The 26,631-nt window shown below is 43.0% G+C and overlaps 1 protein-coding gene across 1 annotated transcript in view; it reads left to right on the top strand.

The window, feature by feature from the left end:
- RNF43 (ring finger protein 43) overlaps positions 1-25,648 on the top strand; it is a 38,145-nt gene extending 12,497 nt beyond the window's left edge. The window contains exons 2-6 of the mRNA XM_058164526.1: positions 7,392-7,514; positions 16,875-16,949; positions 20,408-20,539; positions 23,568-23,669; positions 24,948-25,648. Coding sequence (XP_058020509.1) covers positions 7,392-7,514; positions 16,875-16,949; positions 20,408-20,539; positions 23,568-23,669; positions 24,948-25,190 — 675 coding nt within the window. The 3' untranslated portion in view covers positions 25,191-25,648. The remainder of the gene's footprint in view (positions 1-7,391; positions 7,515-16,874; positions 16,950-20,407; positions 20,540-23,567; positions 23,670-24,947) is intronic.
- The last annotated feature ends 983 nt before the right edge of the window (positions 25,649-26,631 follow it).

Raw genomic sequence — 26,631 nt, 5'->3', positions numbered from 1 at the left:
TGACCTTTTAGCTTAATCTAAGAATGAAAATATATTAGATTTGGTTCAGTCTCAAGGTTACTAATGGAAGCCTGTGCCTCTCTGTCTGCATTGAATAAGACTTGGGATTAATGCCATAGAATTCCAGAATGAAGACTATGATTGACATTGTTATCACAATCTTAGATCACAATTTATGGCAGAGATCTGTGATGATATTTTACGTTATAATTCTATGTATAGGGGGTAAGCTTTCTCACTCTTCTTATAGTACTGTAGTAGTATAGTCTTTATTATCATTGTACATCATATATACAACGAAATTGGTTTAGCCTCTCTGGTGCAATCCATAACATTATAGGCTTTTAGAGGACATGTGGTTTATCACTCTGGGAAACAGGTTGCTGAATGGTATCCAACAGGATTCTTCCAACTTTCAGATTATCGTATGTCTCAGCACTTATCATAGCAGAGACCACAATTCCATGCCTTGTCTCTTCCAGGGTGTGTGTTGAGCCCTTCTTCCTTCATCAGGGTTGAGGAGACATTCCAATCCCTCCTTTGCCTATAAAACGATTTCTTTTGTCAGTGGGAAATTTTTGCAGGGTGTGATCACTAAGGCAAAATAAAGAGCTCCTTTGAAGTGCAGGAGAGTTACTTAGCAAGCCCCTGGGGGTGAGAATCAAATTCCTCCCTCTCTTAGCAGGACAGGCCTGCCTGAACAAGCTGGGATGCTGGAGGAGCCAGCAAATGGCTCCTAGTGACACGGGATGCGGGAGATCGAAACCTGCCAACAGCAAGCTCCCAGGCTTTCCAGCAAGAGCACATTAACTCAGCCCAGAGTTCCAAGCTGCACACTTGTTTACAGACCTCCCTGCCCACTCAGGCTTCCCTGCCTGCGCCGAGGCTCCCCATCTGCCAACATCTTGCTTAAGTTGCTATGAACACTGGAAGTGCTTTATTTAAATGGGGATTCTGAACATAATGGTGGTAGGGAAACTCTACAAAAAGAATGTTGCATCAGTTTATGAGCAGTCATAGTTGCTAAGATTTCTAGCACAATTTAGGTAATGTACTGTATCAAAATTCTGTCACAATGGTGCTAATATATCTGGGGCACAATGATTGAATTATGTCTCTCTGACTGGCTACTCTAATTAGTTGCTCTCTATAGTAGAGGGCTTCAACCCATGGCTTGTTGGGGAACTGTGAAAAATGAAATCCAACCCACCTGAAGGGTAACAGATAAAAAAAAAACAGCTGCTGTGCCTGGATGGGGGGGGGGAGTGAGCCCTTCAAAGCACACTGGCTTTCTCAAGCCTGCATTTATAGGGGCTGGAGTGCAGCCAAATGCAGTCCCCCTCCTCCCCGTAGTGGGAGCAAAGAGCCTTGGGGGGAAATGTAGCACTCAGCATGACAATCCTAGTGTACCTCTGCTACTGCAACCACAGTTAAAAAAATACCACCCCCCTGAAATGATCTACAATAAACAAAATACGGTCTCTTCAGAAAGACACAGCTACCTGGTTATGTGGTTTGGGAATACAGGTAGTCCTCGATTTACTACCACAATTGAGCTAAAATGTCTATTGGTATGTCACAGTTGTTAGGTGAACTTTGCCACATTTTATGACATTTCTTGCCACAGTTGTTAAGTGAATCACTACAGTTGTTTAAGGAACATGCAACTTCCCCATTGACTTTGCTTGTCAGAAGCACACAAAAGGTGATCACACGACCTTGGGATACTGCAATTGTCATAAATATGAGTCAGTTGCCAAGCATCTGAATTTTGATCACATGACCATGGGGATGCTGCACCGGTTCTAAAGTGTGAAAAATGGTCATAATCACATTTTTCAGTGCTGTTGTAACTTTGAGCAGACACTAAATGAACTGTTATAAGTCGAGGACTACCTGTATCTTGAAAAGATCTGGAATGCTGATTGATGCAGGTAAGTAATGAACTGATGACTCAAAACCAAAAAAAGAAAGAGCAGCTCTGAGATGAGGAACTTTTGCTACTACTGAGCAATGACCATAAGTTGTCCATTATGTAACATTTTGAGCCGGTTTAATTAGCTTTAAAAATATAATGCTTCTGGTTTCTTTTCTCCCAAAAAAATGATGTATTACAATGAGTATATATTTGCTTTATATTAAAGGAAAGACATTCTGTATATTCAAAGAAGTCTCGGTCTTGATTCATACTATCTAGGGCTCAAATTGACAGACTATGTTCCTCAACTAAGCCAACAAGTTCTTTGAAAACACAATACATTGGAGAAAAGTGAGGTGACACCCAAAATACCACAAAACTACTCTCATCTATCTTGAGCTTGGTGGTTTTAATGTCTTTCATTTAGTGTCTGAAATGGAGATAATACTGGCCTGACTGATTGGGTTTTCCCCCAGCCACTAGATCACATTGGTTCTCATAATTCATTAATGTTGAACTTTTTTATTAAGCTAATTTGGGTCAATGCTGGGGCAAAAGAACTATCAGTTGCATTTGACAGGCTGAGCCACAGCGTGGTTTAATTGGTTTTCCTCATCTATGGTGGCTTAAAAACCACGGTATATGACTGAGTGAATTCTCTACATCCAACCAGTTCTGATTTATTTCACAATTATGGCCACTGATAAATTGCCATTTAGTCAGTACTTGTACCACAGGTCACCTAAACAGGAAAAAAAAAGGCTCTCAACCATGAGCCATAATTGTTATAAGTTGCCCTATTTAATAAAAGGCACAGCTTGAGAGATCTGATGAAGAGCACCCTCAGATAACTAGGGGCGGCAATAATCCCGAAATACTGAGGGGGGGATTTGCATTAACGTGCTGGGCCATAGGCGTGTCTCCTCTTGCCCCCCAGGAAATAGCCCGGCTACAATGAGCGGCCCAGAGATACCCATTCAACTCGACTGTCGCCTGCAGATGCGGGGCCGGCAGTTTTAAACACGGCATTTACCTGGCCCAGGGAGCTGAGGCGAGGGGGTGCTCTTAGGCTCTGTGCCCACCCTGGGGCTTTTTCCGTGTCTACCAAGCCTGACTCTCCCTGTTTTCTTCTCCCTTTGAGTCGCCGCCGCGAGCCAGCCAAATCCCCCTCCCCGCCTCCCCGGGGCCGAGACCGTGATTCTTGTTTGGGCCTCGGGAACAAGGGTGCCAACCAAAGGCTCCGCCTGGAGTGTCGGCAACTCTCTGAGGTGTGTTGGAAGAACTCCAGGCGAGCATCGAAAGGGTTGTTTAATAATATCTGACGGGCGCGGAAGAATTCGGGCAGGCGGCCAAGATACACACGGCCTGTAATAGTTAACTCGATCTGTAAACAGTTCAAACGGCACTGGGGAGGCCACCGGCTCTTACATTAGCGGCCCGCCTTTCATCTCGCCGCGCCACAGGCAGCCTCGCAGGCCCTGTTGGCCGCTCCCGCTGGCTGTGGCGAGAGTTGGAGACGAGGGCCTGCAGGCAAGCCGCAAGGGACACGGCCAGGCCCGGCCAGCCCAGACAAAGGGCCTCGCTGCGAAGGGCTGACCTTCAAACCTACCGCGCTGGAGCGAACTGAGGAGGTTTCCTTTGCTCCGCACGTGGTCGAAATCCACGAGGGCCGCCGCAGCTGCAACCGCCGGGAGCGCGTCTTTCGTGGCCGCTTTCTCAGCCCTCGGTTCGCCCGGCCCGGACGGCTCGACTGAGCCTCTGGTTTTCAAAGCCAGCGGGGTGGAGCGGGCTTCTCGAGCCTAGCGCCCCCTCGATGGTTGTGTTCACACGACATGCTTTAAAAGGTTAGATAAACACACCCTGCTGTGTTTCCGCAGCTCGCTAATCCTGGTTACGCTGCATCCAGGTTTGGTGTGTTGTGGGAGCCTAGAACGTTTGCTCGGTTTGTGGTGCAATTGTACTTGGGGCAGCACCGAAAATGGATTTTATTCCGCATCCAGGCTAAGCATGCTGGATGAATTGGGAGAGCCTCTCGAGGGAAATGGTGAAAGTTTCAGTCCTTAAAACGTCTGGAAATTAGGATGGGGAAATCTTCAGTATATGGTAGATCGCCCATACTGTATTTCACCAGTAACGTCAAGGGCAAGCTTGCAATATACTAAAGCTGAGCCTGCGAAGGCTGCCCAAATTTCCTTCATCAGCTATTTGCAGGTCTTCCACCTGGTCAGATTGTTTCCCCTTCTCCAGGAGATATGTTCTGTTCCAGTCGGAGTAATTGCTATTGGCAACCCGCTTAGGTGTCTCCAATTATGGAGAATCACACATGCTTTTCCACGGAATTTCTGGCCTTCCCGTTCTGCTTTTCTTTCTTCTGATTGCTTTCTATTGCAGTCACTTATTCAAAAAAAAACAAAAAAACACCCCAACCTTCTACCCTGCCTTCCAGTAATGTAGAAGTCAGGAGGGTGTTTGTTTTTCTCATTAAATATAGGCTACAAAGTCTCATTGTCCCACAGTAGGTTATTAGGAGTTCAAAATACACCTTGGCAACAGTGAGGGCACAAAAACGGTGATCTCTGTGGCATATAGTTCCCTAGTTCCCTGATAATAACTTTGTAGATCAGCAATGGGTGTGCAATTAGGGCAGGATTCTGGGCTAGTAATCTAGGGTGTGCTTAGTTAAATCAGATTATTAAATTCAGAATCTAATTTTATCTATAGTATATGCCATGGTGAGAGAGAAGAGGCATTTCCCTCTGCATTCTGAGAGTTAATGTCCACTTGTGTTTTGTACATTAAAATAACTGCAAGCAAAAGATAAAAGAATCTATAGCCTTGCAGATCCTTCTGAATTACTAGTAGCCTAACCTGCATGATCATGGTGAAGATTTCTAGTTGTAATTCAACAGCACCTGCAGGGCTACAGGTCCCTCAACTTTAAATAGCCACAGTCTCTCTAAAATTTTGAATAGAATTATATGTGCAGTGATGAAGATTTCTGGAAATGCAGCAGCAAAGAGTTTGCAATTTTTGGTTTATTAAGACTAGTGAACCATACCATGATGGCTAAGAGGTGAAGAACCATATCTTTGAGATGTAGCACTCCTTCCTTTGATCCATCAGATATACTGTTGGCCCCACACAGAGAAGCTGCTGTGTAAAACAGGCGTGCCAGCTTTCTTTTAACCAGTGTGTATAAGGGGGGGGGGAGGAGATGCTATCAGACTTTCAATGAAATTCTCCCTTGATCCTTTGCCAAAGCTGGCAGCAGGTGTGAGCTCACCTTTGGTCTATCAGACAACAGATGCAATAGCGCAGATGGCCATTCTTTCTTCAGAAGAACAGGCATTATATTTGCCATAAACCCGTCCTCTGACCAGTTGAATAAGGGTTGACGCCAGTTGACAGAACAACCCCTTCCAGTAGATGGTCATTTTTTGTTGTTTAATTGCCTTTCAGTTGCAAAGATTTTCTTAAAGTAATTTCACTTTACTTGAAGTTGACTGATCAATTACTCTCTTCATTTTTATTTTTTAAGCTCAGTTTTGTGATTGGAACCTTCTACTCCCATTCTCAGCCCAGCCATTAGACAGGATATTTAAGTAGCTCATACCCTTTGGAAGCAACCAAATGGTATTGGAGATGGAGCAACTTCCCAATAACACACACTCTTTCTCTCTGGCCAGATTCTAAGCATTTCCTCCATTTGATGTCCACAATGGTAACAGCCCACAATGACCCTGTGGAGAAACTTGCCAGTTCATAACAATCTGAGTACAAGTGAAATAGCTACCTTACTTCAAAAAGCATTGTAGAACTGAAAACAGGATCAAAAAGGTGGAAAAGGGTGTATCCTTATACTATATGCTTCCTAAATCAAGCCACTAAATGACTTGGAATTGCTTTGATTCAGCAAGGCTCTCTTATGTTTTTTATGGAACAGTCTTCCATTAAAATTCCAAAAGGAAATTCTTGTGAATGAAAGTACATTATTTTTCTTACACTTATTTGCACGTATGTTGTATTTATAAATGTTGGTATGATTCAAGATCGTATGAGCAAAGCTTCAGGGCATTTTGAATTCAAAGGAAACACCTCTCTGTGTTTATGGAGCAACTATAATCTTGCAAGAATAATCCTTTCCTTGCTGCCAGCTTTCTATTCTAAACAGGAATGGTTCCTTCTTTCAGTCCTGTTTGTTTTCCTTAGAAATTTTGACAAATTAATTATGAAGGTATCTTTAAAAGTGGGACTTGCTAAATGAAAGCTAAGATTTAAATTTAGACAAACAATCTAGAGACAGTGTCTTTGCAAGATATATTCATACCCAATTTTAACCAGGACCTTTGCTAGATAATCTTTAACTGGGCTAAGAAGCAAACTTAGCCCAGTGATGCAATGAAAGAAGAAAAGTCCCATGCATTCCTGGAAACCTTCTACTATATTAACAAACAATGCAGCAACATTTGTGTAGTGGTGGCAGCTACTAAAAGATCTTCAAGGATAACTGTATGTAGAGCACAGGGTACCTATTTTTTTTACCTCTTGATCAAATACCTGACTGTGCACTGCAGAGCACCTTGTAATCTATGCTCATTGGGTGTATTGAGTCAACAGATCCTCAGAATTCCCAACAAACAAGATAACTGAGCTGTAATGCAAGTTTATCTGGATAGATTGTGAATTATGATACATTATGAGTTAGATAAGTCATCCAGAAGACATTTTAACATTTTTCTTAAGCTTGTGTCTAAGAAATGAAAGAATGGCTAAGCTCAATGATAATGAAAAAGTGCAAATGTTTGTCTGAAACTGACAAAAGTTTACTGTAGCACTTTACCCTATATCTTAGTTGCACATCAAGTGTTGATCTGCAGTCCTTCCTCAATAATGCGGTGTCCATCTTCTGTATTGCAATATAAGCCAATTACATTATATCATCATCATTATATTATACCAGCATTATATCACAATACAAAAAAGATGTTGAGAATGGAAAGCATATAGAGAAGAGCAACAAAACTGATAAAGGGTTCGGAGGCCAAATTGTATGGCAAACAGCTGAGGGAGCTAGAAATGTCTAGCCAATTGAAGAGAAGGATTAGGGGGATATGATAGCTGTCTTCCAGTACTTGAGGGGCTGTCATAAAGAAGAGAGGATTGACTTATTCTGTAGGACACCAGAGGGCAAGACAAGAAGCAATAGGTGGAAGCTTATCAAAGAGATTCAATCTAGAAGAAAGGGGGAATTTTCTGACAGTGAGAGCAATTAATCAATGGAATAGCTTGCCTCCAGGGTTGTGGGTACTCAGTCACTGGAGGTTTTCAAGAACAGACTGGACAGTCATTTGATTGGCTCCTGCTTTGAACAGAGAATTGGACTAGAAGACCTCTGAGGTCCCTGCGGGCCCTATGATTTTATAATTGTGCTATGATATATCAGTAGTAACTTTCCCTTCCTTTCTCTTCACAGTTCCATCCCCTGTCTTTGTGTAATACCAGCGAGGATGAACATACTGTTCCAGGATTTGTCTCCATTGTCAAACTGGAAAGGCCTGAGCGGGATCTCCGGCCATGCCTATCATTGGCCAATAAGGTATATGTGTGAGAACAGATTTAATGAACTCCTTCAGAAAGCTTTTTGATCAGCTCCTTGGCTGATTAGATTGCAAATTAAGCTCCTGAGTATCTTTATATTCAAAGTACGTAAGGCCCAAACTAAATGGGCAATACTACAGTCTCTCATACAATCTAGTTTCCCTCCCTTACACTCTTTTCCATTGAGAAAGATGAAGCATGAACAAGACTTTTCAGAAATTACCATTCCAGATAAGTTCAGTTGAGCTGGTATTGCAGGGCCTTGTCTTTCCATTAGCAAAGACACTAGAAGAGGAGAGCCTTTGGGAACTGGTATTTAAAGGTTCCATATACACAATAAATGTGTGCATGTGGCTGATTTCCATGTGTCTGTCAGGCTTTCTGTCACCTACTTGCCTATCCATCTGCCAGAAATGCATTTACCTTATTTTAACAATGTACCGTAAAGAGAGGCAGTTTGATACAGAGGTTAAAGCATCAGGTTAGAAACCAGGAGATTATGAGTTCTAGTCCTGCCTGGGCACGAAGCCAGCTGGGTGATCTTGAGCTAGTCTCTTTCTCTTAGTTCTAGAAAGGAGGCAGTGGAAAACCACTTCTGAAAATCCTTGCCACGAACAAACTTGCAGTTTGCAGGGACTTCTAACAGTTTTCAAAAACTGGACACAATTGAACAGAATAAAAAAAACCTATGTTATTGTTAAATTTGGTTGCGGAAATGTGATTTTATCTCAGTTGTTGCTCCCCCAAAATACTCAGCATGATACAAGAGAATACTGGATTTCCTAAAGGGGGGAGGGAAATACTGATTAGCCTGTGTCTTGATCTCAGCTTAAAACTGCTGCCTGACTTCAACAGAACAAATGGGATTCTTTGCTAGTCATCCTGTTAACCATGATTTCATATACAATATTCTTTAGGCTCCATGTTTGGGAGATGAGCAAATTTGCACCATGCTTTGAAAATGAGAACTACATTTTCTTTAGTGAATTCATCTCTCAGACTAAAGAATCTTGAAAAGCTTTGTAGAATCTGAGGTGCTATAAGGCCCGTGTTGGTTGGATCAGTGTAATTTTTAAAAGACAGGGCCACTGCTGAACATTAAGGTTTTTATCATTTTGTCTTTTACATGCTATTAGGATAAATTCATTTAGGAATCCATCCCAAATGTACATGCACACACATGTGCAAACCACAGATGAAATGCTGGAAAGGTTTAAAGAAAGTGTAACCAGTCTCCCAGTTTGAGAGCACCTTTACAGCAAAACTTAAGCGCTCTCAGTTCCCAACCTCCCAGGGCAATCCTGGAGCCTGAGATCTGCAGTGCCTTTGATCTTACAGCTGAGAAGTTGTGCTGCTAACCTCTGACCTCCCTGTTCAAGGCAGGCTTGGCAATTGCGAAGCCAGCCTGCTGGAGCAATTCTGGCGGATACCTGCTCACACACGCTTTCCAAGGACGCTGAGATCAAAGGCAGCTGCTGAGAGTGTTCCAGCCTCTGCACTTTGCTCATCAGACTTCCTCTTTTCCTTCCTTCCAAAAAGAAGCAGGTGTTAACCATTTCATGCCAGAATTGTGGTGATTCTTCAGTGCTAGAGGTGCTAGGGACTGTACAGAAATAGTCTAGTGGCAAGTCCTTCCCCCTCAACGACTCAAAGGGACTCATGGTTTACTCCAGTGTTTCTCAGTTTTGCAACTTTTAAAAGACAGGGACTCCCAATTCCTAGAATTCCCTAGCCATCAGGAATTTTGGGAGTTGAAGTCCATGCCTCTTAAAATTGCGAGGATGAGGAATACTGATCTACTCCAAAGACCTGAGTGTGTCCTTCCAATCCCAGGGCCTCAAGCTCTTGGCAAGGACACTTTTAATTTTCCTGCTTAGTTTGGAGAGATCCTAACCAACAGGTTCTGGAGAACCAGTAGCAGAAATTTTGAGCAGTTTGGAGAACCAGCAAATACCACCTCTGGCTGGTCCCAGAGTGGGGTGGGAATGGAGATTTTGCAATATCCTTCCCCCAGGAGTGGGAAGGGAATGGAGATTTTGCAGTATCCTTCCCCTGCCACGCCCACCAAGCCACGCCCACCAAGCCACACCACACCCACCAAGCCACGCCCACAGAACTGGTAGTTAAAAAAAATGAATTCCACCACTGCTCCAGGAGTATCAGATTCTAAGGGAAAGACTCTTGCTAGTTGTTTTTCTTTTTTTGGGGTGGGGGGAGGAACTCAATTGTGTCAGTGGAGCAAACATGGGCAGTAATACTTCGTCCAAAGTTGTACTCCAAAAGTACATCAATAGCAGGGATGTGCAAGGGGGTGGAGGCTGAACTTGAACTTGTCCTTTGAGTAGTGTGCTTGTGCTTGTGCTCCAAAACGAGGACTAGTATAGCAATGGCACTGAAGTTAATGTAAATATATCTTAATTAGAGTTAATTAGATTTCATACTATACATTTAAGGTTAGCATTGCATGCTTCAAAAATAATTTGGCAGAAGTGTTTCAGATCTTGTGCAAGGGCAGCTCTTCTCTGCTGTTCATTAAAGCTCACACATTTCTTTTCAAGGCCTGAGCTTGAAACAAAATGCCACTGCGTTGAAAGTTTCATTAAACATATATTGCTTTAATAATTTGATTCCTTAAAACATCAGCATCTTTCACAAAACCTGAAGAAAATTACATACGCTTTAATCAGTAGCAGAAAGATGCTGTGTTCATGTGAGGTGTGAATCTCTTCCTCTGAATCATTTTTAAAGCATACGCAGCTCAAATATTTATCACATAATTTAATGATAGATTTTGGAAGAACAGCATACAAAGCCGTAGATTTTAGAAGGTTATATGTTGTCTGGGTATCATGAAGTTCTGATAACGTGTTCAGATCAATTCTAGGAATTCATTCTAAGCTTTCTTAAATTGCATGAACAATAGATCAGTTACAGCTCTAACAGTACAGCTACTCCTCAACGTACAACAGTTCATCTAGTGACCAAAGTTACAATAGCACTGAAAAACGTGACTTATGACCATTCTTCACACTTATGACTGTTGCAGGAGCCCCATAGTCACGTGATCAAAATTCAGACACTTGGCAATTGACTCATATTTATGATGGTTGCAGCGCCCTGGGGTCACGTGATCCCCTTTTGTGACCTTCTGACAAGCAAAATCAATGAGGAAGCCAGATTCACTTAACAACCATGTTACTAACTTAACTGCAGTGATTCACTTAACAACAGTGGCAAGAAATATCATAAAATGGGGCACAATTCACTTAACCGTTTCGCTTATCAACATAAATTTTGGGCTCAATTATCATCGTAAGTCAAAGATAACTTGTATAGTGGCCTGTTTAAATCATCATGTATATTACAGAGGCCAGCCTATAAACAGGCCAAGAAATGGATTGCAGTTGCTGATAAGACTGTAGCTGAGTGCCTTTGCTTTTGCTCTTGGCATGTGCAAGTAACATACAAATGTCACCAGAAGGTCTAGGGTTACAGTGTTCTGTCCCTATTTTCCTAAATTTGGGGGACTGGATTTATTAAAATAACAATGAGCTTATTGTATTCATAATGCACCTTTCTGATGATTTCCTGTTTTTGCAAAGCAAATGTTGCTCTCCTGTGATTTGGCGGTTGACCATTGCGTAATAGTCTTGTGGAATTTGGGACCACAGATAGGGGCTGGGGGAGTTTGTGTCCCAAAGGTTACCCACTTCCTAGTGTAATGTAAGGAACCAGATGGTTACAGAGATCAAGGGCAACTGAGACGTTTTTTGCTACCCCAATTGTCAAGTGACCAATCTCTGGATTCTGAGCAACCTTGCAAGGGATTTTGGAGACATGATTTTGGATAACACACAGCTTTTATATATCAACTTGAAAAATGACACCTTCCAAAGGTTGCAAAATCATCATTTTTCTGGCATTGCATCAATCCTGATAGCCGGTCACTTTCTGAGAATAGAGTGAGGAAGGAGAGAAAGATATTGGCAATCTTGACTCCAGCGGACATGTAAGAAGTTGGTCTTGCAGGGCTTGTGTATAATTATAAATGGGAGTGGGTGCGATGGATTTACAGAAAAGGGAAGGAAGAAATAAAAAGAGCCAAGAAGTCACTATTGGCTTAGCTTGGCTAAGGAGAGGCCCGCTCTGCCAGCATTTCTTGACAAATAGGCTGAAGGCTCCTATGCTTTGGCCTTACTGCCCAAACCCACCCATGCCATCATCAGGGCAGTGTTAAACTTCACTGTCTGAGTACTAGGGGGAAAAGAAAAAGGAGAGTCATTGTATGTCCTTTAGGGCAGGGGTCTCCAACCTTGGCAACTTTAAGCCTGGCGGACTTCAACTTCCAGCAAAGCTGGCTGGGGAATTCTGGGAGTTGAAGTCCGCCAGGCTTAAAGTTGCCAAGGTTAGAGACCCCTGCTTTAGGGAAGAAGTTCCCTGTTTAGACCATCCAGTTGACTTAAATACAGGTAGTCCTCTACTTACAACAGTTCATTTAGTGACTGTTCAAAGTTACCACGGCACTGAAAAAAGTGACATGACCGTTTTTGACAGTTACGACCTTTTTCAGCATCCCCGTGATCCTGTGATCAAAATTCAGATACTTGGCGGCTGGTTCATACTTAATGATCGTTGCTGTATCTCGAGGTCGTGTGATCACTTTTTGCAACCTTTTGACAAGCAAAGTCAATGGGGAAGCCAGATTCATTTAACAGCCGGGTTAAGTAACTTAACAACTGCTGTGATTCACTTAGCAACTGTGGCAGGAACGGTTGTGAAAGGGGGCAAAACTCACTTAACAAATGTCTCACTTAACAACAGGAATTGCGGGCTCTATTGTGGTCGTACGTCAAGGACTACCTGTAGGCAGGCGCTCTTAATGCACTTGGAGAGTATGCCAGTCCCCTTTATATTCTGAGCATACATGAACCGTGCCTGCCTCATTTAAGTCTTTGGCCATAAACAGAGTGCCCTGATGATGGTATTGCTTTCCCCATGGATATGCTAATTGTAGAACATGCTAGGGCTCAGCCTTAGATCTTAAGAGCGATAAGAAAACGGAGTGCTTTCAAGTGTCTGCCTGTGTCCTTTGCTCACCTCTAACTATCAAATCGTAAAGGACAGGTTAGGTCTTCTGAGGGACTTAATTCCCAAATTCCTGTTTCAGGCAGAGGCTGAGCCTGGCAGTGCCCACTGCCCCTTTGTTTGCCTTTTTCATGTGCCTGCCTGAAGGCTGCCCGCACTAAAGCTCAAAGCTCAGAACTGGCGAAAAGCCCCTGCTGAATGGCTCATACAGCCCCAGGCTTTGGTGAGGCAGGGCTGCGGTTCACATCCTAGGCTTTGAAGCAGAGCCAGCGGGTGGCTTTGGGGCCTGCTGGGCCTGGCAGGGATCCAGTGCCAATAGGATGTGGGGGAGGGAAGCAGGTGAGCCAGCTAGCTAGGGCGGAAGGGGTGGGGAAGGGAATTTAAGGTAGACCAGGGAGAAGTGGGAGCAGGCGTGTGCATTGCGGAACTTGGGTGGCAGGGCTGCTTTCAGTGTGGGGCAGGAACAGAGGAGAGCTTTGTTCCTCCAAGTAGGGCAGGGCTGGGCTGGGCTGGGCTGGAGAGGAGGGGAATGGAAAGTCAAAGTCTTGGATGGCTCCTGAGAAGCAAGATCACACCTTGCTGACCCAGAGCGGGCCTGCCTTTTGTTGGGGGCTGCGGCATTGTCCTCTTTTGAGCTGAAAGCAGGAGTCCGGATCCATGTGCATATGAAGGTTATACACACATATACACACACCACAAATTTGGATGCAGTTTTCGGCTTTGCAACGGATAAAAGGCTGGAAAGGGGCTATCCTTTCAGAGCCATAGGCCTTTCCTCCAATTTCAGTTTCTTAAAAAGTCTTTAAATGAGAGATGCCAAGGATTGAACCAAAAAGCAGGTCTCAATGTGCCAGTGTTGTGGCCCATCCCTAGTCCTAATTATAGTCTGGACCTACTCTGAAAGCAGGCTGACTCATTTTAACATTGCATCTCATGATATTGCTCCACTGCTCATGACCACTGATTTATGTGGTTTCTATAGTTTAATATATTGGTATGCTTCTATTTTTAAACTGTTTTAAAGTTGTACACTGCTTAGAAAAACGTGGTATGACAACTGATAGAAGCCTGTGTTTGTTTTTTTGTTTTTTTTGGGGGGGAGGTACTGGATCACTCCTTCTTCAGGCAGAGAGCATTGACCAAGGATTCAGATCAGATATTATAAGGAGTGGGCAGTGCCAGTCTAGTTCCGTTATGAGTGTCCGTGAGCAAGGCAGAGGGGGCAGTGCATTGCTTTGGCCCATAGGGGGCACAATCTACTGGGAACATCTTCCAGGCTCAGGGGAGGAAGATTGGTGCTTCCAAATGTTCTAAAAATCTGAACAAATGGGTTGGGCTGGCAATAAAATTTACGGATCCCAAGACATTTAGAACTCCCCAATTTCATTGCAACTCGGTGCAAGTAGTCCTCAACTTACAACGGTTCATTTAGTGACTGTTCAAAGTCACTGAAAAAGGTGATTTGTGACCATTTTTCACACTTACAACCATTGCACCATCCCCATGGTCACGTGATTTATATTCGGATGCTTGACAATTGACTCACATATATGACGGTTGCAGTGACCCAACGTCATGTGATCACTTTTTGCAACCTTCTGACAAGCAAACTCAATGAGGAAGCCAGATTCGCTTAACAACCGGGTGACTAACTTATCAGCTGCGATGATTGACTTAACAACTGTGACAAGAAGTAGTTGAATATTGGGCGCTATCTAACAAAATGAAATTCAACAGTGAAAAAAGTAAGGTTCTACATTTAGGCCAAAAAAACAAAATGCACCAGTACCGTATATGTGGTACCTTGCTCAATAGTAGTACCTGTGAGAGGGATCTTGGAGTCCTAGTGGATAACCATTTAGATATGAGCCAGCAGTGTGCAGCAGCTGCCAAAAAAGCCAACACAGTTCTGGGCTGCATAAACAGAGGGATAGAATCAAGATCACGTGAAGTGTTAGTACCACTTTATAATGCCTTGGTAAGGCCACACTTGGAATATTGCATCCAGTTTTGGTCGCCACGATGTAAAAAAGATGTTGAGACTCTAGAAAGAGTGCAGAGAAGAGCAACAAAGATGATTAGGGGACTGGAGGCTAAAACATATGAAGAACGGTTGCAGGAACTGGGTATGTCTAGTTTAACAAAAAGAAGGACTAGGGGAGACATGATAGCTGTGTTCCAATATCTCAGGGGCTGCCACAAAGAAGAGGGAGTCGGGCTGTTCTTCAAAGCACCTGAGGGTAGAACAAGAAGCAATGGGTGGAAACTGATCAAAGAAAGAAGCAACTTAGAACTAAGGAGAAATTTCCTGACAGTTAGAACAATTAATAAGTGGAACGACTTGCCTTCAGAAGTTGTGAATGCTCCAACACTGGAAATTTTTAAGAAAATGTTGGATAACCATCTGACTGAGATGGTGTAGGGTTTCCTGCCTGGGCAGGGGGTTGGACTAGAAGGCCTCCAAGGTCCCTTCCAACTCTGATGTTATGTTATGTTATGTTAAGAAATTCGTAAAATAGGGCAAAATTCACTTAACAAATGTCTCACTTAGCAACATAAATTTTGGGCTCAATTGTGGTTGTAAGTCAAGGGCTACCTGTACTACAAATCACACTCTCCTTTGTGGCCATTTCTTCCTTTTCAATTGTGATATTATATAGTTCTAAATCTAGGCATCCTCCTTTTCCCAAACTGGGATTGTATTCTGTAAACGTATATGTAAATAAATAAATGCATTGTTTAGAGCAGTGGTTCTCAACCTTTATAGTGCTGCGACCCCTTTAATACAATTCCCCACGATGTGGCGACCCCAACCGTAAAATTATTTTCGCAGCGATCTCAGCGCACCTCAGCAGCCGCAGAAGGGGGGGGAAAGCGGCAAACTGTTTTGTTTAATTTGATTAATTAATTTAAAAATTAATTTAATTAATTTTTAATTTATCGCCCCTGAAGTCGTATTGGCTAGCGATCTGAACTGCTTGCGATTGCCTTGAGGACGGAGGCATTAAAGTGGAGACTCCTCCCCTATTAAGTTTATCGTGCCTGAAGCCAGATTAGGCTGGCGATTGGGAGTGATTGCTTGTGGAGTCAACCATTGGAGCACGATTCTTCGACTCGCAAGTATACTTCCCATATTTCCGATGGTCTTAGGCGAACCCTGGCAAATCGTCATTCGACCCCCAACGGGGTCGCGACCCACAGGTTGAGAACCGCTGGTTTAGAGTGAAGAATCAATTTTTTATGAAGTGTGCCTCTCCCAAGTTCAGTAGCTTGCTTTCCAATAGCCTGTTTTTAAATTATAAAAGACACAGGTAACTCAGTACAAACCAGGCCTTCTTTTCCCACAGATGGGGACCACAGAATAAATCTGCAGTGTAGTAGTGCCAAAGGTGCTTTTTCAAGAGGCAACTGGACTTTCTGGTTTTTCTTTGAAGACATTTCACTTCTCATCCAAGAAGCTTCTTCAGCTCTGACTGGATGGTGTGGAATGGAAGGATTTATACTCCTTGAAGACAGCTGGTCATTTGCATTCTTTTAGAGTTAAGGTCACCTGGAGGTTTATCTGTGTCATCAGGGTCACCTGAGTGGTGCAAATGGGTGTGGAGCCTTCTTGGAACTGTTGAAAAGACTGTGTTGTAGATTGGAGATAAATGATGTTGTATCCCTCCCCCTCTGTTGAGAGAGGGCTGTTCAATTTTGACACAAATGGCCTCTTTGACCCCTCTTTCAAACCAGCAGTTCTCTCTGTCCAAAATGTGAACTTCGCTGTCTTTAAAAAGAGTGGCCTTTGTCTTTTAAATACAGTTGGACTGCTGAATCTAGTCCTGATGGGTTTGTTCTCCTATGTTGTGTCATGCGTTTATGAAGTGGTTGTTTTGTTTCCCCAATGTACAGATCTGCATATGGCTCACTGCATTGTACTGCATATACCACGTTGCTCAGTTTGTGTCTGGGTATTATATCCTTGGGCTGGACAAGATTCTGCCTTAGTGCATTTTTGTGTTTGAAGTGTGTACGTATATTGTGTTGTCCATCCAGCCAGAGCTGAAGAAGTTTCTTGGATGAGAAGCAAAACGCCTTGAAAGAAAAACCAGAAAGTCCAGTTGCCTTTTGAAAAAGCACCTTTGGGACAACCATGACCTGGATGACTGAGAATCTCCATAGATGTCCAATCTAGTAATTGAGGTGGATAACAAAGAATGAGCGTTGCTACATGGTCACGATGATGCAGTTATTCACATATATTCTCTTAAATTCTTTCCTCTCTTTGCAGGCAAAACTGGCAGGGGAGAGAGGAGCTCGGGCTGTTCTTTTTGATATTACAGATGACCAGAGTGCTGCTGACCAGGTAAGGAGATTCTGAAGAAAAGGGGAAATGTCTCTTTCTTGTTTTAACAGATTTGCTTTAAAAAGAAGTGGTCGGCCAGCACTTCCTTCTCTCACTCCCCTCTTTCTTAAATATTTCTGAATTTTTATTAATTTGCCAGTTAGATGACTTGACAAAAGTAATGTCTTCAGAAATGCCATCATGAATTGGGGCAGCTGATAAGTAGATGGGCAAACAGAAATCCCAGAATCTCGTTTGAACTGACTGTGAACAGCCTGGTTCTCTTATCTCTTCATCCCTGGTAGCCCTGTTTCCTCAGACTGTATTCCCCTGTTCGTTTCCCTCCAGAGGGAATTGTCAGGTCCATTTCTTTTCAAACAGGTGAAGCATGTTAGTCACCAGCATAGAAATGAATATGAGAAGAGGGCAACTAACCTTTTGGGGGAAAAGACAGCACTGTTAATATTCCTTTATTTTGGCTTTTAGATGACTCCCTTTCCTCCTGTGTCAGGTGACCTGTAAAAACAAATATATTGTAACTGTCCTTTCATGTGATATACAGATTTTCCCATTTGGACCAGGTAGCCTCATATTTCTTAATGTTAGGCCTGCCATTCTGCCATAATGAAACATGGAAAAGTGGAGCTAAGCAATGCTTGGTTTTTTTTAAAAGTGAAAGTGACCCAAGCGTTCTTTGGAATCCAATTCCATCACTCCAGATCTACAAATATTGTTTCATTTTATTTCACCACTAGAATTGAATACTAGGGAAACAGTATTCAGGGATTTCTTTTGGTGCCTCTTGATGGTGTAGATTTTAATGCGTCTTCTAATCTCGGAGCTATGATCTAATTGTTATAAATATAAATATACAAATAGGATGAAGACTATTGCTAACATAGTGTAAGCCGCCCTGAGTCTTCGGAGAAGGGCGGGATATAAATGCAAATAAAAAAAAAATTGTTGCTAGGCAAGGACATTTTGCAATCCTGTTCAAAAAAAAGTAATAGCCTGCCTTTACAGTGAAGCTAATCACATTTAATTATTTATCAAATTTATAAGGTGACTGGGTGGCACACAACAATAGTACGGCTTATGATTGCTTTCTTAGAGACTCTAAAGGACCCATTCCCTGCTTGGAGTAAAACATGGCATAAACGTGTTATGGTAATATCTTTTTATTGCCCCCATGATATTGTTTCATCCCTGGCCCATGAAAGAGAATGCCTTAAGTCATAGAATTATAGTGTTTAAGGGTTGGAAGAGATTTTTGAAATTATCTGGTCCAATTCCTTTCCTTGTCTTGTAGTTTTGAAAACTGAATACAATCTTAAATCCCCATATTTTGTGATGATATTTGCTTTTGTTCTTGTCTCCTTAATTCATACTGGGTTAACAAGATAAAAACTTCCACTAAGGGTGATTACACTGGCAAAGTATGGCAAAAAAGCGCCCATGCTTTAGAATTAATATGTGCAGAAAAACTGAAAGACAAAGAACAAGACTGAATACAGATAAGGAGTGCCTTGTGGCAATAAAGGTGGTGAAATGTGCTTATTTCTTCATCCTTATTGCGCCTGCAGATTACTAACCAGCGACCCTGTTTTAAGTGATTTGGTCCCTTTTGGATAAGGTGAGTTGGGGATCCTTTGCAGGTTCATTGTGAGAATTACATTGAGCATCTGATGGATAAAGTTGCTTGAATCTGCTTGGAGTTTTCCTGCTTTCAGTTGTGCTGTCCAGTTATCTGGCCTGAGTTTGATCCTATTACTTCCAAAGAAATGAACAAGGACCTTGGAATGCTACCTCTGTGTTAGATCCATGGCTCCTCCTGGCTGGTTAAAGCCTCCTAAGAGATGACATGTAATTGTGCTCAAGCGATGGTAAATATCTCCTTGTTGGAGGCAATGGTTCCACCTGCCTTAAAAGAGGTAGTAATCTGCTCCTCGTTAAAAGAGCATCACTGTACCCAGGTATAAAGGTCAATTTTCATCAAATCTCTCAACATTACAGGTGTTTATTTATTTAAAATATTTATATACCGGCAGCTGCCTATCTTCTTACAAACTCTGGCCAACTCCCAATCAAGGTTGTTGAGGAGGTAGTAGAGATACAGTTTCAAATGTCTTTGGAGGAAGTGGATCCTATTTCATGTCTATATGAAAGCACTGCATATGGTTTGACATAGGGTGGAGTTTCATTGGTATGCTGATGCCATTCACTTGTACCTCTGTGCCTCAGGCTGTCCAAGCGGTGCTGTTGAAGCGCTTGTGTTTTTCCCAATGCCTGGAGGCTATGTAGGTCTGGATGGGGAAGAACTAGCTTCATTTCTACCTTGACAACCCTGAGTGGCTGTGTGTTCTAGAGCTCCCTATACCTGGTAGTTTCTACTGCTAACTCTGAATGGGGTTACATTTCCTCAATCAGAGTTGATTTGCAATTTTGGGGTCTTCATGGTCTCGCAGCTTATACCTAAGGAGCAGATGGGCTTTCACACAAAACGTTCTTGTGCACCCAGTTGCACCCATTCCTGGATTGGAGGCACTTCTCATTGTCATATTAATCACCCTCACATATGGACTGTTGTGACACATTCTTCATGGAGCTGCCTTCAGAAGTATTTAGAAGCATCAATTGGTCCAGAATGCAGCAGCACGTGCAGAATTGCATGCACCATGATACTCCCACATAACACATAGCTATGTGCTCTGCAGTGACTCCAGCAGGATTTTGGTTGCACTTCAACAGGCTAGTTATCTCTTTTAATATGATGCATGCCATGAGGCCAGAGTAATAGAGGGACCATCTCTCCCCAACCTGTTTCGCCTGACCCACTAGATCTGGTAGAATGGGCACGTTCCTGGTCCCTTCAGTGAGGCAATTTCACCTGGTGGATCCTAGGAAGCATGTCTTCTCTGTCATGGTTCCTGACATATGGAACATCTTTGCCCCTAAATATGGATGACTCCTAACCTTACTAACTCTTCCTTCAAGCATTCAGGCCGGGCTGTTAGTTTTGAAGCTCCAGTGTTGATGTATAGGATGGATATCCTAAGATACTAATGAAGAAACGTTGACCAGAGGTGTGGGTGTGTTTGTTACAACTGTTGATATTTTATGTTTGCTGTCCAGCATTTCATTGGATAGACAGGTGGCCTTATAAATTCATTAAACAAGCTCAGTGTATCACTAACTAAATCAGAAAGGAATACCGTTTGGATTTCAAGGCAGCTTGATGGTCTCACCTGGTCATTAGGATTGCCTTCTTATCACTAAACTGACTGTTAAGCAAGCAGCTTTCTGGGCAATACTATATGACTCAATGAGATTTTAAGATAGCCATCTTTCCAGTAGAGATGAGACTTGAATCCAATATTTGCTGAAACATGCTAAGGAAATGATTCCAGGTTTCCCCCAAGCCAAGGGAGTGTTTTGTAGAATGGTCCAGAGAGCCTAACTTATATTCCATCTCTCTATAGTTGAGGAAGCCTCAAGAGCTGAGTCATCCTGTTGTTCTGATCTGGGGCCACAATGCTGAACTTCTCATGAGAGTGGTGAACAATAACCGTGAAGCCCATGTGAAGATTGAGGTGAAGGAAATGCCAGCTTGGGTAAATAAGTTTTTTTCTTCCCTGGATTCTTATTGAAAATCTGGTCATTATCACAGTAATGTTGATTGCATACCTATACTTTAACTAGCCCCGGTTTTCTCCATTTTATCATAGACAACTTACAGCAATTAGCCATGGTTTCATCTCTGCTGCATTTTTCTTTCTTCTTTAGCCTAGGACAGGGGTGTCAAACTCAAGGCCTGGGGGCCGCAGCCAGCCTGTGGAGTGCTTAGATCTGGCCCATGAGGCCGCCCTGCAAACAGTGAAGGACCCACGAGGCCTGCAGTGCCTCTGCGCAGCCCTCCTGAGCTCTGTTTTTGGCCGCAATGGCCTCTTGCAGCCTTCTGCCTGCAGAAATGGAGCTTGAGAAGGCCGTGTGCAGCCCATCCGGGCTCCTTTTTACTGACAGAGGGCTGCAGGAGGCCACCGCAGCCAAAATTGGAGCCTGTTTGCTGGCAGAGGGCTGCAGGAGGCCACCGCGGCCAAAAATGGAGTCCCAATGAGTGATGTCAAGCTGGCTACAACCTGTTGTGTCTTGCCCGCTCTCACCGCAGCCGGGGCCTTCTTATCTGCTTCCGAACGCTGAGGAATGTCCTAGTATGCCTCCCGGCCCCAGCCCTGGCTCCATGCCCAGACAGGCTGAGGAGGAGGAAGCACCTCCTGGCCCCAGCCCTGGCTCCATGCCGAGGCAAACAGAGCAACTAGACCCCTCCCCCTCCCCCACAGCATTTGAGCCTGAGAGAGGTCAATTACCAACAGCTGCCGACTGGAGTGACCCTCGCTTCAGAAGAATTGATAGGCGGCCGTCAGAAGGAAGGGAGGGGCAGGCCTGGATAAGTGCTGAGTCATGGAGCCACACCCCATGGCCTATATAAAGGATCTGCTTTCTGGCATTCTCTGAGTCAGGCAAAGTCGAACTTATCTTGCTGAAGTTTCTGGTCTCCTGCCTGCCTTGAGGACTTTGCTAGGACTTTGGCAGAGCTGCAGAGGCACGCCTGATTCGGATTTCCCTGACCCGGCCGTCAGCGGAGGAGTGGGACACAACACAACCCCTCTGGCCATGCCCCCCAACCCTGAGGCAGCCCTCAATGAAATTGAGTTTGACACCCCTGCCTAGGACAACTTTTCTCAAATTAATTCCCCTTCCAGAGGTGTTTGGCTATAACACCAATCCCTCACCAGCCAACTTTGATGTAAGGAACTGCTGACTGGAGAAATTTAGCTAAGGCATATTTGTGATATTTATGCTGCTGATTTTCATATTTTTCTATTCATCCTTTCTTCATGCCTTGGTTAAATTTAGCTGCTCTAAAGGAGGTTTATGTTTATTTTATCCATCTACTATCTTCTTTTACCTGCACCTCAGTTATTCTCAACTTGAACTATTTTTTTGTTTTCACATCAAAGCTGTCAAAAGATGCCACTAATCCTATCATGGTGCAGATTTGAATTGTGAAAGAGTTTGACCCACTCTTCCTCCTTTTTTCCTGTTGATTTTCGGCTATTATTTTGCTTCTTTGGCGAATGGTCTTTGGTTTTCCTCAAACCATATGTTGAATGCCTTTAGTCTCTGCTTTGGCCATTTACTTTTGAAGCAAAACAGAAATGTAACTGAGTTTGTTTCTTGCTCTTTTTCTTGGAAATGTCAGTTTGTTTTATTTATTTATTTTTAAAAAATCAGTTTATTGCCAAATCTCCACATCTCAGTGTTAACATACCGTATATTAAATCTGAGTTTTGTCCCATTTTACTTTTCTTACCAGATAAGTGAATCACAGCAGTTGTTAAGTTAGTATTAACAATTAAGTGAATCTGGCTTCCCCATTGATTTTGCTTGTCAGAATGTCGCAAAAGATGATCACGCGACCCCAGGACAATGCAACTGTCATAAATATGAACCAGTTGCCAAGCATCCAAACATAAATGGGGATGCTGCGACGGTATGACAAATGATCGTAAGTCACGTTTTTCAGTGTAACTTCAAACAGACACTGAACGAACTGTTGTAAGTCGAGGACTACCTGTATTATCCTTCTGTCTTTTTTTCAGTCCCAGTTTTGGTGATTTTTTTCCCCCTTACTGCTGTATCTGAAATGTTTCTTTTGATTAGCACTTTTAGGTGAGCTAAAGCCCTAAACCTTGATTCCTTCAGTTTAGGTAATAATTCCCAGTCTGGCTCAATAACTTATTTGTTGCAGATCTGTTGCAATCATCTTTTTGCCTCATGTCCTGTTCTTTGTATTTGTTGTCTTAGATGTCTTTCATCTAGACGCCTATCAGTCTAGCTTTCAAGCTTCTTACTCTGGAGAACCACTCAGTCCTATCTTAATAGTCTTCTCTTTGTTAATGTGTGAGCTTTTATTGCATTCTTGTTTAGTTATAATACTATTAGATTTTTTTCCCCATGTAGTAAATCTGTTGATTGGGAATCGGATTTGTTCTTAATAGTTTTCATTCCTATTTCCTTATTTGTTCCTTTTGTACTCAGATTTCTCATTCTTTAGCCTTTCTCTTCTCTGCTGATATCCCTCATATTTCTAGCCTTAATCCCCTTTATATTTTTATAATTCCTTCCCAGGTAGTTTTTTTTCTGTATCTGGAATTTAAGTATTATTTTTATGTTGATTACATGTATCCATATTTGATATTTCTACATATTTCTGTTATTTTCTGCCTAATCATCACCATCTGAAACTTAATATTCTAATGTGGAATTTCTAGTTATTCCAGCTTAATCTAACCTTTTCTCCTTTACTTCTTTTTGCATTAGCAATATTTATGTATCTTACTTTTCTCCTGCATGTTACCATGATACTGTTTTATTTCCTGCTCAGATAAATTATGTGTTTTAATCAAATTATTGACTAAATTATAGGATAATGTAATGTAAACTAGTGAATGCTATGGGTGTATAAAGATTTGAATTGACGCTTAATCACTACACTATTCTGATTTGTTTTGGCATATCATGTGAGGTTGCCCATTGGAATGAATGGCAGAGCTCTAATCTCTTGGGTCTTCCCAACAGCCAGATTACGATGTTTGGATACTCCTCACTGTTGTGAGTACCGTACTGGTCATTGTTGTAATCTTCTTCGTTCGCACTCGTTGCCAGCCAAGCAGAAATCAGGTAAGAATTGTTTACTAGTACTCCATCTGATATCGAGTGTTCTCAATCCTCCCAGAAAATGTTCCTCTCTCTGATAACATGATTAATATTTTACTTAATATTTCCTGGTAATCCATGAAAATTGTGAGAGTCTTTGTATGCAACCTAAGTCCCCATGGAATTTGAACTATAGGCTTTGGATGTTAGACACAAATTTTTATAGTGGCACCAAAGCACAAGAACTAGGTAATATATCACTCCAAACCTATAATAGTACAGGTAATCCTCAACGTATGACCATAATTGAGCCCCAAATTTATGGTGCTAAGTGAGAAATTTTTAAATTTCAATGAGTTTTGCCCCATTTTACGAGTTTTCTTGCCACATTCATTAAGTGAACTCCTGCAGTTGTTAAATTAGTAACACAGCTGTTAAGTGAATCTGGTTTGCCTATTGACTTTGCTTGTCAGAAGGTGACAAAATGGGATCCTGTGCTTGGGTCACTGCAACCCTAGATGTGAGTCAGTTGTCAAACATCCAAATGTAAATCACGTGGGGATGCTGAAACAGTCATAACTGTGAAAGATGGTCATAAGTCACTTTTTTCAGTACCGTTGTAACTTCGAACAGTCACTAAGTGAACCGTTGAGGACTAGCTCTACTTTAATATTGTACTTAAATTTGTATCATTCTGTTTCTGGAGACTCTGAGCAGCAGGTTGCTTTATATCAGGCTTTTGGTATAGATGGACACAATTAAATTTTGGTCTGATATAATAAAGAGATTTTACGGAAGGATTTTATGGGGATTTTGAAAAAGTAGCTCCCTAGTGAGCTTAGCTATTTATTTATAAATGTAAATACCATCCAGCTCCCAACAACTCTGTAATAGTCATTTACTGTGCAAGGAAAGCTAGATTCTCTTCCTAGTCTGACTCAGCCTAGTTTCCTAGCAGCAGTTCAAAGATCAAAGAGTCGAGATTTTTTGTCTCCCAACCATATCTGCCATACATTGTGCTGCTACGAGAGTTGTCAGAATTCTCCTGAAATTCTCATAGGTGGGTTGCCATTGCCATTGCCATAGCAATGGTTTAGCAGCACACTGTAGGAAGATATGGCTCCCTAAAAAATTTCCTGCATTAAGCAAGAGAAGTTTGGTTGAACTAGGTTGCCACAAACCCCTTTAACTTGGTCATCTATTTAAACTGCAAGGAAATGCTGACTATTGTGACCCATATCAGCTGGGCAGGAGGTGAGGCCTTGGAAGATTCCCTCCCTCTATTGTCTTGTCCTTCCTCAGACGAATGTGCAGGAAACGACCATGCAAGCAATCAACCGGCTGGCCATACGGAGGTATCAAACCCCCCATCGGCATGCCCCAACAGGGGACTCTGTTAGCACCTGCAGTTCTCCTCCCATATGTGCAATCTGCTTGGAAGAATTTTGTGAGGGGCAGGTAAGCTTACATTTCTGGGTTTCGGAGTTCTCATATAGATTCTCAGATCAAATAAGCAGGCCCTTCAGAGTCCACTATGGTGAGTGAGAAGAAGAATGGCAAACAGAATGCCTCCTGTTTTTAGAGCAAGGTGACAACCAAGTCTAGCCAATCTGGATGAAGTGATAAAAAAACATGGCTCTTTACATGTGCATTCTATATTCTAGAGCAGGGGTGTCAAACTCAACTTCATTGAGGGCGGCATCAGGGTTGTGTTTGACCTTGGGGGCCTGGGGTGGGTGTGGTCAAGGAGGGCATGGCCAGTTTGACATCACTCACGTTGGGGGCACCTATGGTGGCTCGATAGCTCTGCCAGCGAAAACAGAGCTCAGGTAGGCCACCTTTGGCCCTCGCATGCTCTGTTTTCAGCTGCAATGGCCCCCATTTTTGCTGGCAGACGCACTGTAGGCCGGTCCTTCGCTGTTTCTAGGGCAGCCCCAGGGGCCGGATCTAAGTGCCCTGCGGGCTGGATCTGATCCCCAGGCCTTGAGTTTGACACCCCTCTGTGAACTTACTGTTTGTATAAAATTTATCTTGTATGTTTATCCTTTTGTATAAAGTAGCTTGCAATAGAGGTAGTGCTTGACTTACAACTGGTATAATTACCATTCACAATCACAAGGCCCTCAGACCTTCCAGCTATTGTAAAACATTGCAGTGCCCCTCCTCCAGTGGTGAAATCCAAATTTTTTTTTGTGGCTTGGTGGGCATGGTGTGGTTTTGTGGGTGTGGCTTGATGAGCGTGGCAGGGGAAGGATACTGCAAAATCCCCATTCCCACCTCACCCTAGTGGAAGGATACTGCAAAATCCCCATTCCCAGCCCATTCCTGAGGGAAGGATTTTGCAAAATCTCCATTCCCACCCCACTCAGAGGTGGGGTGGGAATGCTAGAGGTGGTATTTGCCAATTCTATGAACTACTCAAAATTTCCACTACCGGTTCTCCAGAACCTGTCAGAACCTGCTGGCTTTCACTCCTGCCCTCCTTCCAGTCACATGACTGCATTTGGGGCATTTGGCAACCTGTTGGCATTCATGAGCTGATACCAAGTACCCTGGAATCATGTGATTGCTATTTGCAATCTCCTCTGCCAGTTTCCTCAGAACATCAATGGGGAAGCCGGGAGGAAACATTGCAAGTGGAGGGGACATTGGATTTGAGCTCTGCTCTCCCAGCATGCAGCGGTGAAATCTGCCTGGATCTATCCAGCTCGCGCAAACTGGTAGCGTCGTCGTCGGGAGGCTCTGCCTACCTGCCAGGATGTCATTACATCCCGTTTTTGACCCTCTGTGCATGCACTCCCGAACCGGTGGTGAAGGTAAGTGCAGTTCATAGCTGCCAGCATGCCAAAGGAATTCCCCTCCTCTCTGCACTGGACGACTGGATTTCAAAGCTGGTGAAAACGCTGTTGAATGTCAGTATTCTGAAAAGCTCAGAAAACTGCCCTTTGATAGTGCTGTAGCAAACACCATAGTCTCCATCCCTCCA

Source organism: Ahaetulla prasina, chromosome 1 (assembly GCF_028640845.1).
Source record: "Ahaetulla prasina isolate Xishuangbanna chromosome 1, ASM2864084v1, whole genome shotgun sequence".
NCBI classification, from domain to species: domain Eukaryota; kingdom Metazoa; phylum Chordata; class Lepidosauria; order Squamata; family Colubridae; genus Ahaetulla; species Ahaetulla prasina.
The sequence above is the reverse complement of the archived record's forward strand: the minus strand, read 5'-3'. Positions and strand labels throughout refer to the sequence as shown.